General features: G+C 46.1%; 1 protein-coding gene across 7 annotated transcripts in view; it reads left to right on the top strand.

The window, feature by feature from the left end:
- Positions 1-1,924: 1,924 nt before the first annotated feature.
- The window catches only part of EPB41L4B (erythrocyte membrane protein band 4.1 like 4B), a 164,084-nt gene continuing 150,031 nt past the window's right edge, over positions 1,925-15,977 (top strand). The window contains exon 1 of one of the 7 annotated variants that reach the window (XM_068671148.1): positions 1,925-2,993. In XM_068671148.1, coding sequence (XP_068527249.1) covers positions 2,691-2,993 — 303 coding nt within the window. In that variant the 5' untranslated portion in view covers positions 1,925-2,690. Of the gene's footprint in view, positions 2,994-3,102; positions 3,360-3,646; positions 3,783-15,977 lie in introns of those variants that run through there. The other 6 variants (XM_068671150.1, XM_068671151.1, XM_068671153.1 and 3 more) reach the window with 6 other exon arrangements.

Genomic DNA, 15,977 nt, shown 5'->3' with positions numbered 1-15,977 from the left:
TTTCAAGACAGAGCACACATACCCACTGCAGGAGAATTCATTCCATGGGACTGTGCTCACCATCCCCATTAAGTGGCTACCTCTGTTAAGAAGATTTTAAAAAGCAGTCAGAAAATATTTGAACAAAAACAGAAATCTGAATGAAAGGGCCAGAATCAAGTGCTTACAACACTGCATCTTTTTTCCTTTAGGTATTGAGCCATGGCTAGCAGGTGTCACCAATGGTCACAGATCCCTCATCTTGCTGCCAGTACAAAATGCCAGCGAGGATTTTGATGAATACTCTCCCAGTCACACGTGGCCTAGCATAATGGCAAAAATATTGATAAGGCTGGTTAATTGCAGGGAATGCTGCCAGAACTGCCATACGAATTAGTACAAATAGTTCACCTAGGTCATTACCTTTCCGTGACAGGGATCGGATCGTGACTACCAGGAGAGACTGGAAATCTCTGTGGGAGGCAGATGTTGCAGTGAAGGGTTATTTGGACAAAAATTTAAAAGCACTGCACGTCACTACAGCATGGCCAAGGACCAGAGAAGGATCCACAAGTTTCTGCTTGTGTCTCTCATTGGAAAGCGAGCAAGCAGCAGTCGCTCTGAGGGATGGCAGGACAGATGTAGCAGCAAACCACACCATTTTAGGGCTTGCCCAACTGAAAATTAAGAGATGATGTAGACAAGCGGGCTGTAAAAAGACAAACTAGAATGCAAATACTTGTTTAAACACCTGTTGTCTTACAATAAATGTGTTGTGCTCAGTACCTGCAATCATTCAAGGCTCTTTTTTTCACAGCTAAAGTTAGCTCTGCTGGTAACACGATAGAAAATAATGGTAGGTTGTTTTACTCCAAGTGAGGATGGGTAACATGGAAATAACTTTATTTCCTCCCAGCTCTTTCCAAAGATCCTTTACTATGAGTTTTATCTCCTAATGCTTAATGGGAGATTTAATGGGATCTCAGCATCTCCACCCATGGCTGTAAATACAGCGTTGACTCTCCAGGGCTGCCACTGGCCTGTGTCATGTCTGCTGCTAATGCAAGTCAACCAAGGTTTTATGTATTTCAAAACAGCAAACTTCTGTTTTCATCACAAATGTTGAAAGAGACAAAGGGTTGAAGTCTCACAACCTTATCACACTCTACAGGTACTCTAAAGGAGGCTGTAGCGAGGTGGGGGTTGGTCTATTTTTCCATGTGCCTGGTGACAGGACGAGGGGGAATGGGCTAAAGTCATGCCAGGGGAGGTTTAGGTTGGATATTAGGAAGAACTTCTTTACTGAAAGGGTTGTTAGACATTGGAAGGGGCTGCCCAGGGAAGTGGTGGAGTCACCATCCCTGGAGGTCTTTAAAAGACGTTTAGATGTAGAGCTTAGGGATATGGTTTAGTGGGGACTGTTAGCGTTAGGTCAGAGGTTGGACTCGATGATCTTGAGGTCTCTTCCAACCTAGAAATTCTGTGATTGTGTGACTTAGCACTGCAGAAGCCTTGACGAGTTTCCTGCAAGGCCAGACCCGAGCGACGCCAGCCCTCCTTCCTTTGCAGCCAGCCCTCCTTCCTTTGCACCGGCACTGCTGCAGCTCCCTCAAGGGACAACAGCATTTCTGCTGACCCGCCAGTGCTCGAGATCCTTTGGGTTGCCTATGGCGTGCAAACGAGATTTGTGGGACAAAATGTTCAAAGCAGTGGAAGAACCCTAAGGGGGAAGGGAAGGGAAGGGAAGGGAAGGGAAGGGAAGGGAAGGGAAGGGAAGGGAAGGGAAGGGAAGGGAAGGGAAGGGAAGGGAAGGGAAGGGAAGGGAAGGGAAGGGAAGGGAAGGGAAGGGAAGGGAAGGGAAGGGAAGGGAAGGGAAGGGAAGGGAAGGGAAGGGAAGGGAAGGGAAGGGAAGGGAAGGGAAGGGAAGGGAAGGGAAGGGAAGGGAAGGGAAGGGAAGGGAAGGGAAGGGAAGGGAAGGGAAGGGAAGGGAAGGGAAGGGGCGTTTATTGTGAGTGTCTGTTATGGACTGTGCACAACGGCAGCCAGGGACCAGGCACTTTCCCTGCTGTTCCCTGCGGAAAGGGCGGCAGCAGCAGCAGCAGGTGCAGGAGGAGCTGTCAGCTCACACCTCCCAGCCTCGCTCCCCTCAGCGCCCCGCGGGGGCCGCAGGTGAGCCGGGGCCGCCCCCGCCCCGCCGCCCTGTCCCCTTCCCTTCCCTCCCCTCAGGGGCGGCGGCGAGGGGCAGCCATCGCGCAGGCGCCGCCCCCGGGGCTGTGGCGGGGCAGTTGCCGGGCGAGCGGCGGCTGGGCTCGGCTGGGCAGGGCTCGGCTGCGCTCCGCTGCCCTGACGGCGGAGCCGGGTGTGGGGCTGAGGCGGGACAGCGGCGGGCGCTGTCCCCCCTCCTCCCTCCTCCTTCTCCTCCTTCCCTTCCCCTTGCCCGCCACAGGTGGCCGCTCGCCGCCTGCCTCAGCGGCTCCCCCTGCCCGCAGCAGCAGCAGGAGGAGGAGGAGGAAGGAGAGGAGGAGGAGGAGGAGGAGCAGCACCGAGCCCAGCCGTGCCCTGCAGAGGGCGGAGCGGGCTCCCGGCTCCGTGCCCCCGGCGGGCGGCGCTGCTGCGACGCCGTGCGAGGGAGGCGCCGCCGCCGCCGCCGCGGGGCCGGGCGCCGGGCTGCGGGCTCGGGGGTGTGAGCGGCCGGGCAGGGCGCCCCCAGGATGCTGCGGTTCCTGCGCAGGACCTTTGGCCGCCGCTCCATGCAGCGCTACGGGCGAGGGGCCGGCCGCGGGGGGCTCGAGGGGGACGAGCGGGACGGGGGGCTGCGAGGAGCCGCCGCCGCCGCTGCTGCTGCCGGTGTCTCCGCTCCGGGCTCCGGAGGTTTTCCCTCATCGCCGCACCCCGCGGGGGGCTCGCACGGCGCCGGAGCCCCCGTGCACATCCCCGCCGCCGGTGGCTGCAAGCCGGTGCTGCAGTGCCGCGTCCTGCTGCTGGACGGCACCGAGGTCAGCGTGGAGCTGCCGGTGAGTAGCGCGACCCCCGGCAGCCCCCCGTGTGCAGGGGGTGTCCCCCTCCCCGGCTCGGGGTGTCAGCCCGTAAAGGCTGGGCTGCGGGGGGGAGGTGGGAGAAGTTGCGAGTAGCTGAGGACCTGGGGGGTAAATCGCCCTCTGGGGTTGTGCGGGGTGCCGGCCGTGCAGTGCGTGAGCTGGGGGTGTTCGCCTCGTCCGGCTGAACCGCGGAATTCAGCAAAAAAAAATAAAAATAAAGACAGCGGAGAGATGGAGTAACACTCTTACAAGTGAACGGGGAGCATGCGAATAGAGCCACCTAGAGATCCTCGCCTCAGGCTCAGCCCTCCTTCCCTCGCGGACCACAGCTCTCGCTGCCAGGTGCTGGAGGTGCCCGTGTTTTTCCCCCCCCTCTTCTCATCTCTCCTCCGCGACGTGCTGGAGTCCTTCGAACATCTCAGCACAAGCCTGTTTTAGAAAGGGCTTGAATGTTATCGGCCTGCCGAGGATATACTTATAGAAGTCTATGTAGATAAGCTCGGTAAATACTTCGTGTAAGGTTATACTTGCCCTGATTTGTCAGGGTACAGCTATTGCTACGCACCCCGTGGGTTTGAAACCTCAGAAAATGAGGTAATGGTGGTCCCTGAGTACTGAGCATGTGTGCGGGCACCTGCTTGGTCCAGCACAGGAGACACGGAGCACACTTGGCTTGAGTTGTGATGTCCACACTAAGCCCTGGCTGTCAGTGGGGTCGGACCGAGATACACGCTTGGTAGTTGTGGTTCTTTATCCAAAGACTGGGTAAGAAGTTGTTTTGTTTGTCCAAAAATCCTAAATCCCTAGGCTGGTGGAGGACTCTGGGGTGCGAAACAGCTAGCAGTGCCTTGAGGATTGAAAAGGGCTCTGTTGAATTATATATCTGTGCCTCCTGCTTCTTCCCTTTCTTTCATAGAAAGTAACACCCACACTGACAGTCAGGAAAACAGAAAGAGGCATTGCACCATTTATAGAAGTTGATCAGTAATGTTTCCCCGAGCTCTGAAGCACCAGTTGTTATGGGATCAGGGCCTGAAGCAGAGCGTGCTTTCATACGCAGAAGCTGTGGTACGGCACTGGTTAAGCTGAACGAGCCGGATAGTGTCTTTTCTGTGAAATTGAACACGGGGGGGGAAAAAAAAAGTGCATGGTTGTTTTTCTCCGTTTCGGCTCAAATTTTTTGGAAAGGGGGTGAGTGTGGTCTCTCCATCATCATGGAGACAGCTTACCCGAGAAGTCAAGTATGTGGATAATTGCTGAGGACCTCACTGTGCTGCTGCTCACGCTCGCAAGCGCTTATTTCAGGAGATCCTGGCATCTGTGAAATGTGCTCTTTCTGCTACCTGTTAACACTACACCCTGCTTGCCTTTCCAGCCGTAAAAGGAACAGGCTGATACTAGGACGTGATACTTTTGTAACTAACACTTCTTAGGTTGCTATCTGGAACTTTGTAGGAATTAATTTAAAGGTTTCTCAGGTGTTTAAAAGACTGCAGGGTCTGTGTGTTTGCATGGAGGAATGACACCAGACGTGACTGCTTGAAAACCTAGCTGTGCGTGCAGGAAGAAGCTCCGTTGTTTCTGTTTTGTATTCAAGTAAAACTAAAACCCTGGGACTTTTGTCCTGGCTAGGTGTATCAGGTTCTGCTCCGGCGTGGGGGCTGGTGGCATTGCTGGGAAAACAAACCGTGCCCGTGTAGGCAGGCACTGTCTTTCGGGTTAGCATTCACTTCTCTGCCACCTGCGCTAGGAACTGTACAGCTGGCGAGCTCGTGGCTGCTCCTGGTATAAACAGAAGCAGGGATCTGCTGCCACCTGCGAGTCCTGCCTCAGCTCCTTCTCCTGCGGGCTGCAGAGAGGCAGTGTGAGCGGAGTCGCCTTTCTCGTTCCCCTGCATTTCCACTCCCACTTCCTCGTGGGATATCTGCACTTTGCTCTTTTCCACTGCCCGTGCACAGGGCCTCCCCTGCCCTCAAACCGCTCCACCTGGTAGCCTGCCCTCCTGAGATGCTGTGCGCTTTCACTTGTGGGTGTTCTCCGCCTTTCCCGAGCTTGTTTGCTCCCCGGCTCTTCCCATACAAATGTAAACATAAAAGCTGTTCTGCGGCTAACCCTGCACGGTGGTTCCTGCACTCAGCTTCTCACGCGAAATTTCAAGGATTGCTTCAGAGCAGTGGCTCTTCAGTCACTCTTAAGGCAACACTGGTGTGCTTTGAAAGCGTTCTCCCTAAACAGAATAAAGCACTGGGTGGCTTTTCACCAACAACAACATACTTGGTGTTTCCTGTTGCATGTTCATGTCTATAGGGGGCTGCTCTTTGGTTAGATCTTGTAGCTTGGCTGTGGGTAGGTGGATGGCCACTTGCTCCCTGCTGTTAGAACAGTCCTTCCCCTGTTTTCCTCGAGGACTCAAGACTTCAATGAAAGAAGAACAGGTTGCAGACAGCGCTGTGTTCTTACATTAAAAAAAAAAAAAAAAAAATATGGGGAAGGAGCATTGGCATTTACGCAGTGATGATGTTGCTGTCTGCTAGTTAATACCTAAATGGAAAAGTTCACAGATGACTCTAAGGTGAGGCCAAAAAAATCCCAAATTTGTGATGTCTTTAAGACGTGGATGTTGGCATTTCTGAAAATTGAGCTTCTGATTTTTAATTCAGTGCATCTTGTGAAAGCGTAAAGGGAGGCTATGAAAGATGACTTTTCAGTGAGACGGTCCACAGTAGCAGGAATTGATGCTCTTTTTTTAATGCCGCTGAAAACAGTGCTCTATGATAAAATTTGGGGTAGAAGGGAACTGAACACATGTAGCGTGTTCTTGGTTTTGTATAATTAAGTGGGGTGGAAGAGGGAACAAATGGTAAACTTTACTGTAGAAATCCCCATCCTGCAAAGCAGATGTAGGAAACTTTACATTTTCTGTGACGTGAAGCCACAGAAGTCAAACGCTGTCATAAATGCTCCTTCCTAACAGTGTCCTTGCTGTCATAAATTTCTGTGCTGCCGTGGATGTCGTTGCAAAGGTCTGTGTGATGTATTAGAAAGTGGGTGATGTTTAATGACCAAGTTAATGAACAAGTTAAATACAACTCTTCAAATCTCCTAATTGTTTTCAGGTGGATTGCTTTTGTATTATTTCTTTGCTTTCCTTTTGGTGTATCTGTTTTAGTAATTGTTTCGGCTGCTATGGAAACACTTCACGATAGGGATAGTAAATGTTTTTCAATAGCCTTTTTTAATCTCTGTAATCTTCTATGCGTTATAGCCTTCTCTAGTTGGACTAACAAGCATAACAAAATCTGTTCACTGGCCTCTGTGCTTAGATCAAATGTAAATGTTCAATTAACTCCTGAGTAATCATCTTGATCTTAAATATACTGACCATTAATTGTGACTTGGGAACAGCGGTAAATGTTGGTAAATACAACTTGATCTTTCTTTTATATCATATGTTATTTCCCAATGACATTTCAGGAATAAAAGCCCTAGACACTTAAATTCAAGGCATTATTTGGAGTCTCCTAGCTGAGCATTTATCCACCACCCAAATATATATTTTATATCAGGTGGGGAACAGTTTTTTTTTTTTTTTTTATCAATTCTCTAAAGCTTTTTTCATTTGCAAAGATGATAATATACTTCTTTATGCTGAAGGTACCTTTCAACAGCCTAAAATGAGAGTGCTTGCTGGAAAAAGTTGAAAGCATATTTGCAGGACTGGAAAGGTCTTCTTGTTTTGGTGGACCACTGCGGGCACCAGCTCCTGTAATTCCCTCTGTAAAGTAATCAAGCTTGGTTTTGAGACGTGGCTGGGTATCTTCCTTCTGTCACTCACGCTGCAACGCCTTCTCATTACATTAAAGCTCCGATCAAGTAACTGTAGCCAGAGCTTGACATGTTGTCTTCTGGCAGTAGCCTTTAATTACCTTGTGCACATACCATACTCTTTGACGTGTCGCTGTGTATACTCGGTGTGTGGAAAACATTCATAGTAGGATTACGTACTAAAAGTTAGGGACATGTGCAGCCCCAGAAACGTGGTGTACACGTGTGACTGCAGTAATGCCTCAGAAATGCATGATGCGTTTGCTTCTTGAGAGAGAGGAGGGGTTTTGAGGCCCTTGGCAAGTTCACCAAACAGCCTCGGTAAATCTACAGCAGATAAAATGCATTTCAGCAGTGTGTAGTAAAACGGGGACGCAATGAACAGTGCTTTGTTTTGACATATGTTAAATAAATTTTGTTTGTGAGCGCCGTTAGTTATTTATGGAAGCTAATACCGTTCTTCAATGCAACACAGATAAGAGAACAGGATCGCTGTTGTAACGGGAAAGCTGACAGCCAGTGAGAGAAGCTCAGTGACGAGTCGTGTGCTGCAAGGACAGAAGGATGAGCACCCGGTACCTGTTCTGAGATGGAGAGTTTCCTTTTGAAGAGGAGAGACTTCTGCGAGGAGGCTTGGTTGTTTCATGCATTGTTTTGGAAGCCCTTTTACAACAGATCAGAACACAGCTATGCTTAGGAAAGTTGTGTAAAATGTCAGTGTGGCTGGACCTCTTGCTGGTTAACACACAAAAATGCCTTTTAGTGACAGCTGTTGGCACTGGGCCTCACTGGGAAAACTCTGAAGGCCACAGTGGATCTGAATAAAGAAGGTCAATAAGAAAGAAACTTTCAGAACAGTTAGAAAACACAAGTTTATTTGCAAATATCCTATGTCTAATGTCTTTTTTCCCATGTGTTTGTGTTCTCGACCAGACTGCTGGATAGCAAACCTGCAGCTTCAGGCTCTTTAGTAGTGGTGCTGAAAAGGAGAAAAAAGTCTGGGCATGTAAAAAGTTCCCACGAGGGAGGAAATAGGAGCAAAGTGACTTGGGAAGTGCAGACCATAAAAAGGAGCAAGCAGAGAACTCATTTGCAGGATGTAGTACAGGAAGAAACAGGCTCAGAATGGTTGAAGAACAGAGTTGGAGCTTGAGAGAGAAGTATGAAGTTGACAATTAAATACGTGATGCAGAGTGAAATGAGGTTATTCTGGGTATGCCCAAGAAGCAGCAACTCTTCAGCTGAGAAGAAGAAGAAAACCTACACAGTAGAAGCTGTAGCGTTTTCTCTCATGGGCTTGATGGGTTTGAATGGGAGCAATTTTATGTTCTGGGAAGCAGAAAGGTAAGAGTCCACAGGGAGAAGCTGTTCAGGGGCCAGAACATTGAAGGGAAAATTGTTTCTGGGCAGTACAGAAAACAGAAGACAGATGGGACAGATGTTAACTGGGGGAACATCTCTCTACCACTGCTTTTCTGTCCATGCTTCTGTTCCTCATGTGCTTCCATGTGCTTCGACTTGCAAGACTATATGTAAATTATTTTTTTTTCCCCGTAACTTTCTCTGAGAAACTGATTTTGTTTCATGCCTCTCCTCTAAGCATAGGTCCATTTTCTGTTCAGAGTTTCTCTTCTTGAATTCCCAACCATTTCCACCCACCCTTCTCCTTAGCAGGCTCCTCACTGAGCAATTCTCTGTACTTTTTCTGTGGGTATCATACATGTATGTGTCACTAGCGTGATACCCACTGGATTTCCTTCCTAATAAGAACAGACTTTGTTGTTCCCCGCACATTCTCCCAGTTTCCCAGCCAGTAACAGCAGTTTTGTTTGCATCCCAGCAGCAGCTACAGAAGCTGTGAAAGTTAACCATGGAGCATCTCTTCTGGGAGGGACGTGACAGAGCCCACACTGGAGGTTGGCTTCCTTCCTTCTGTTTGGGTGCTTGAGCATCGTTCTCTGTCCCGTTTCCTCCTGACTGTTCGCATCGTTCTCTGGTTCTCCTCAGTTGTCGGAAATTTAAAAGTCTCCTGTCCTGGTCCTCCCCACAAAAATGCATTTCTACAGCTGTAGGAAGGGGTCTGAAGGTCTGTGGCTGGCTCAGCAGCCTATTTATTCAGCCAGCCCGACCAGCCGAGTGCCCTGTCAGTGCACAGATAACTGTGGGTGGGCGACGGTCCTGAGCACTCGCGTCTGTAGAGCTGACATCAGGGGAACACCGGTAGCGATCAGGGAAACAAGTCTTGATTCAAAGGTTAAACCTCCTCACTTAAGGCAGGAATGAAGAGGCATGGCTGCTTAGCAGGTTACAAAAATGAATGTGAAAAGTCATATGGTGGGGGAAGGAGGTCGACAGAAGAAAGGTGAAAGTGTTTGTGGCTGAATTCATAGACGCTTTGCAAAGTAAAATGTAAGGAGAAGAGTAAATAACTTTATTTATGCAAGAATGATGAAGTCAACAGCTGTTAACTGTCCATACAGTGTTGCTGGGTTAGCATTGTATGTTACTTCAGGAAAAAGTAATTTTTAGGATGTTTTCCAATGCAGGCTATGGCAAATGCTCTTTTTTCCTTCTGCCTTAGAAATAAAAGGTTGGAAGCTAATGAAGTGTTCAGAGTGACCATCTGCTGTTCATTTGACTTGCTATTTCCATTTATTTCTATGTATCAAGATAAGTATGTCCTGGACCATTACCTGTGTTATGATGAGATGACTTTGAAATATTTCTGGAAAGGCCAGATTCAGACTCCAGCTATGAAGCATGAAAAAGATTGAGTTAATTTATCTTGGCTGCTTACACTCTTGATCTATTCAGACTGAGATTCCTTTACTCCCTTGTTAAGAAACCCTGGGCAGTTTATCCAAACAAATACCTAATGTCTCTTTAGTATACTGACAAATGTGTTGACTCAAGATGTTATCGTATTTTGTGATTTTCATACATGTGGTGCAATTTATATATTTATATATATTTATATAATAGAGACTGGAATGGAGGATCCTATTTAGCGCATGTGAAATTTCACAAATAACTCTGCATAACCGTGTGCAGAGTCTGAGTGAACCTGGACTCGTATGAACACAGCAGTATCAAACACCCAATTAGAAAAGCATTGTTTTATGACTCGGGGATTGTGACCTGTAATTAAATTATCGTAGGCTGCAGTGTTATTTCAAAGGTTAACTTACCCAAGCATAAATCCTGTTGTGGCTGCTAGAAAAAATGTGAAAAGGATTATTTTCATTGTAGTACTAGTAATTGGTCGTATGTACTATTTTCTTCAGTGTTTTTTATACATTTGGTATAAATATACGAGTTAATATATTACAAAAATGTAGACTTGGGGGACTTTTGGCGCTTAGTAGTCCTGGCTTCCCATTTTTCCAGTTTAAACTTTTCACTCTGTGGGGTCTTGTATGTTATATATTAGACAATAAACAATGTGTGGTGAGCCTTGAAAATATCCCAAGCTGCAGACAAATTCTTGTGTTAATATTGATGGACAAAATACACGTGCTGACTGCATCACACCTTTTTGGTTGGTGTTAAGTCTGAACAAAATCGCATAATGTCCAAATATTACCCGCTTTGACTTTGCAAGTGACTATTTTCTCCGTTTTCTGAGAAAAGGGAACAGTTCTATGAAGTCATTTCTTTCTCCCTTGTACCCATCCAGATTGGTCACGGCTGTTTTCTGTCATTTCAATCTATTTCCTACCTTGTTAGTCATTCCTGAAACTGTGATACATGACTCGAAATTGAGGGCTTGCATTTATATAAAGAGACCAAACCCCAAAAGTCCCATTTTTATAAGCAGAACTGAAATCCCCAGTGCTGTGTACAAGCATTGTGTTGCAACAAAGCTCACCATTCAGCGGAGATGCAAATCCTCAGTATGTAGGTTTTATATGCAGGCTACTTACTGAGTAGGAATTCTTCCTGAATAATGAACTTTCCATGAGTGCTTTGCTTTGAGACGTGATGAATGATGAGTCTGTTATCTCCCTGAATTAAGCGAATAAGTAACGAGTGATATTCTTCTTAAAAATAGGGCGTACTGCAAGGAGAGAGGCAGCACCCTGGAAGGGTACTGTGCAGTGGGCAGTACCCACTGGCCCTTTCTCACCTCGTGATCTTGGGGTGCTTAAATATTTGTGTGTACGAGCTTGGGTGTCCTGCTGTAGCTCTGGGGAAGGGAAGAGCTGGTTCAACAGAGCAGCAACACAACTTGTTTGCCATGCCCCAGACTCCTCTCCCCTCCCTCTTCCTGCTATTGCATGGACTGGGCTTGGTTTATTTTCTTTTTCCCCAGCTGTTCATCCTGCAGCCATCTCTTTATTGCTGTTTTCTGATGTTATCAACATCCCCTTTCTCCAAGGAGGAGCATTCCCAGCCCTGCTGCTACCGAGTGTGCCGGTGGCACCTGCCATCCCCCAGGGCCCCGACACCCAGCTGCAGGGGCTGCTGATGTGTCCCATAGCTGCCTTGCACCATTCAGTCCATGCTCGTTGGAGTGCTGCTCTTGGCCTCTGCTTATTTCAAGGTGTTGGTTTTGTTGGGGGACATGCTCACTCACGAGAGATCACCGATTCCCTTTAAAGGACAGCGAAGTTGTTCGGTGTTGGTTTTAGTGAGGTGCTTCTGCTGTGTCCTGGCTTCAGGCTGGAATAGCTGGATGGCTTAAGCTATCTTCTGCCTGTACACCTCATCCATTTCCCTCTTATATGGTGGCATTTCACAGCAAAACACTTGCCGTAGTACAAGCCACTTGTTGCAAACAGATTAAAAACAAAAAAAAAAAGGGGGGAAAAATTGTTTGGACTACAGAGTTTTGTAAGTCCAGAAGCAGTACTATATTTCAGGAGTTTAGTATATAAGGAAATATTCTGCACGACAAATGTGTTTTAATTTTTTTAAATTCAGAATTAGAAAGAAGTTGAGGTTATTGACTCTTCTTTTTCTTCTTGAATCCTCTGAGCCAACCCCTCTGTTGTTGTTGTTGCTTAAAATTGCTTTCTTCCTCTGCAGCATGTTGATGTGAGCTTCGCATTATAAATTCGTCCGATGGTAAAGCCTTTCCGATGCTTCATTTGTGGCTTTAAAAAGTAAAGATGATTGCAAAATGTGGAGGGGGGGGAAGAGAAGTTTGAGCAGTTGTCTGTGTATTAGCAAAAATAGGTTGAAGCTGATTGCTGCATTTCTTGGATGGGAGTGCGAATAGAAAAATTCAATGCTGTGAAACAAGAACAAGCGCGTTTTGTTTGCCGCTATTGAAATTTGCCAGCAGATGTTCTCGTTTTACAGTTTGTGCTCGGATTTTGATGTATTTTCACATTGAGCACCCACCATATTTTTGGGCTATCATTTGATCATAAAGTGTATTTTAAAAAGCAGCTTAGCTGGTTTGGTTTGGTGGAGCTTTTGTCATTTATTCAAGAACATGGTTGTGGCCAGGAAAGGGGACCTTGATTTCTCCCCCTACGTTTTAAGGTGTTAGATACTGACTAATAGAAGATTTTCATCTTATGTTAGCAAGAGAGAAGCAGATCATCTGATGATATTTCCAGCATGAACAGTGTGAAAATTGTTGTATGAGGAAAAATGATGTTTTTATCATCGATGTAAAATACTGATAATCAAAAGGTTATGTCAAAAGGACTTTTCCCCGTTCCTACTGCCAGTTTCACCCCACTTGTGTACTGGTAGGAGTGGGGAATTGTCCCAGTTGTTTCAGGAAGCTGAGGGCTTGTAGCTTTCTAGTAAGAGAAGATATTCTGAAGAGCCTCTGTTACTTCACTGTGACTTTTGGTAGCTGTTTGTGGGTGAGAAAATGGGCGGGTTGAAGTGCACGTGGTATCTGGAAGGATAGACCTCAAAATAAACTGCTTCTTTCGTTTCCTGGATTTCTGGGGCATCTTACTGCTCACTGACATCTTAAGTTCGTTCTTAATTTAAGGCAAACCAAGCTGGTAAGTAATAACCCAGATCTTCAGCAGGGTGTTCAGAAAAACTGTTTTGTGAGCCGCAAAGCAGACAAACAGCTAGCTTGAGAAGAAGATGGGGCAATATTTAGCTGAAGAGCCTCCATTCCACTTTATCAGGTGCGTGCTGACCTCACCACCACGGGGCTGATGCTATCAGGACTGGGGTGCCTGGCTGACTTGTGGCAGCTCCAGCAGTGCCATTTTTCCCGTCCCATTCTGTCACCTGTTATATTGTATCTCTCTCACCAGCTTTTTGTTGGATGCACATAAACTTTCTTTTACAGCAAACTTCTTCCCTTCTTGCATGCTTCAGCTTTAAGCAGTGTAGCAGTAGGCTTTAATTAAATGCTAAGTGGGGAATTTTGAGCAGTTTAAATGGTGACTGCAGTTTTCTTTATGAGCCTTAGAAATAGGAAAACTGCAAACTTTCTGTACCAGCCTGTAAAGTAGGGCAGTAGTCTGCGCTGGGGAGCTCATACGAGAGAGGTGGAGAGTGAAGTTCTTGTTTCTGGGGGCTTTGTGCAAGTGAAAACACTGATTGAAATAAACTGCTAGATGGTTGACTGACCCTGTGCCATCCAGCAGGAGTTTGTTGTGCTAAGAAACGTCCCCGCAGGCGAAATACTAATTCAGCACAGCTCCAAAATGACAAGACGAGATCGCTGTGTCTGCTTCCAAGAGTGTCAACCCGCTTTGCTTGAGAAGTGTTTTCTGTAAGAGTCAGGTAACCCGTACAGAAGTGGGGATGTTAGTGGAAGCTCTTGGAGAGATGAACCAGGCAGGCAGGCAGCTGCTGGGTGCAGGGTTGGTAAGGAAATGTGTGCTCTGGAGTATACTTCTATTTCTGTCCTATACGCGGACATAACCTGCAGTGCTAATAAGCTTGGAGTGGTTTTATAGCTAAAGGATAGATTATAAATGTGGAAACAGGCACCATAGTTACTGCTGGGAGGCAAGCATGCAGCTTGGTCACAGATCTAAATGAATTTATGATGTTATTCAAAGCGACGTTTGTATCTGAAAAGCCCTTGTGCGACTGGTTCCTGGTGGTAGGAAAAAAACAGCATTGATGTTTAAGGTAGCTAGGATTTATGGGACCCATTATTTTTGGACTTTTTGTATCTGAGTAAGTAGGTGGGAAGACTGTTTCCCTATGGCTTGACTAAATGAATGCATGCTTATATATACTAACAGGACCACGTTGCTCTTGCTTTTTGTTTTTACAAGCAATTATTTCTTAAAAAGGGAATTACGTTGTAAAGAAAGATTTGCAGAAAATCACTAATAAGATTATTCCTACCTGTTTCCATCTTTATTTGCTATTTCCAACAGGGCTACCTCATCTGCTAAACAAAGTAAATTCACTTTGGATAAGTGGCTAGCAGAGGTTCCAGCTGTCTTGTTCTCATTTGTTCCTACGTCTAACATCTCTTGTTAAGGCTGTTATGATGATGTTAAATGGAAGTTAACTGAGTGCCCTTCCTCAATATCCTTTGGCTTATGGCTCTTTAAATTATATTGGGGAGTTAGTCATATGGATGGCTTGTAAAGGAATAGCTGCTGAACTGCAGATTTATTTCAGGTCAGAAAGGGTCATTATGAACACTTAATCCGTTCTCCTTCCCTGCTCAGTCTCTAGAACTCCTTGCAAGGTGTCCCGATTGTCACTTTTTAGTAGCAACATCTCTTCTTGGATCTCATTAGTTTTTCTGCTTTTAAGAGTTTTTAAGGAGAAGCAGTTACTGCTTCATGTGGTACGTGGAGTCTTCACAATAACTGACAGTGCTGCTGGCTGGGTGCTTTCCTCCTTTCCCTTCCTAATTATTTAAATTCCCTCCCCCCCCCCCCCCCTTTTTTTTTTAATCTACCTTTTGTGGACTACACACATCTATTTTAGGAAAGCTTCTTTCTGTCCAGTTGTCTCGTAGGCTGTGCTTTGAGAATACAGGGGTTTCCTGAGCAATACGAGCTCAAAGTTCCTGGCTTCTTCCCATCCTTGTGCAGCAGGCAGGCAGCCACCCTTTCAGCTGTTTGTGAGGCTGTGCTGAAAGCCAGGTCAGGGAGCAGATCCAGGTATGTTTCACTCTCATAATATTTTTTTTTAAAAGTGCTTTTACAGCATTGAATGTCAGAAACATTTTTTGTTAAAGGTACCACGTAAGTAAGGGACTAAGTGATAGAAGGAAAACCTGACAGAGGGCATAGGAGCTCTTCAAGGCGAAAGTGTTATAAAAGCCACTGTGTTGTTGAATTGAGGCTTGAGGGTATAAACGCTCACTTTAGGAATGGTTCATTCATGTACTTAGTGCTCTTGCAGCTTGATCATGCGAGTGTTTCTCAGCTGCCCCAGCAGCCAGCCAGATTAGGGTGATGTGACCAAGAAATGCCGTGGTGCTGCAGCAGCAGGACTCGGTGATGGAAGTGGTAGCAAGTAGCTCAAGCTGATCAGTGCCCGAGTCAGATGTCTAGCAGAAGCCTATTATTCTAAGGCTCCTTATTGTCAGTATTAAATAAATGTATAGTCTCTTGGAGGAAGAAATTAGGCTTGTTTTATGAGACTTAATTTTTTTTTGAAACCATTGAGTAGTTTAAATTAGGCTGCTGTCATTTAATTTAATCCTGACTGGACCCAGCTGTCTCTAGTTTTTATTTTTTGGAATCTAATAGGGAGACAGAATTGATGAGAATAATGTAGCTGATACTGAAATTAGAGAGATTCTAGGAATTTAAGAGAAGGACTTTTGTTTTCTAGACTCCACATGTGGAATTTCAAGCTGAACTAGGGCTGAATAGACTTTTTAATGGTCATTTCTTGTTGCGGATATCTTGTGATGGAGTACTTTTCCTATCCCCCTTAGCCCTATGAGACTGGCTGCAATTGATCCACAAAACTGAAGTGGTCTGAGTTTAATTGTAAAACTTTATTTGCGGGTATTCCAGAAATGAGTCTTGTTGCCAGTACAAATAGTCACTATTGATTGCGAGAAGCGGAAATAATCCAAACTTGGATTGAAATGTCTAAATCCTGATTTTTTTTTTTGTGGTTTCTCACTTGGAAATTAAACTGTGTTTAACTTCATGGTGAATTTTCCAGATTAAAAATTGTCATATTTGTTGAAAGAAATGTGGCTTAAGAATGTGATCTAAAACA

The sequence above is a fragment of the Anas acuta genome, chromosome 2, assembly GCF_963932015.1.
Source record: "Anas acuta chromosome 2, bAnaAcu1.1, whole genome shotgun sequence".
Lineage (NCBI taxonomy): Eukaryota > Metazoa > Chordata > Aves > Anseriformes > Anatidae > Anas > Anas acuta.
This window is presented reverse-complemented; position numbering and strand designations above follow the sequence as displayed.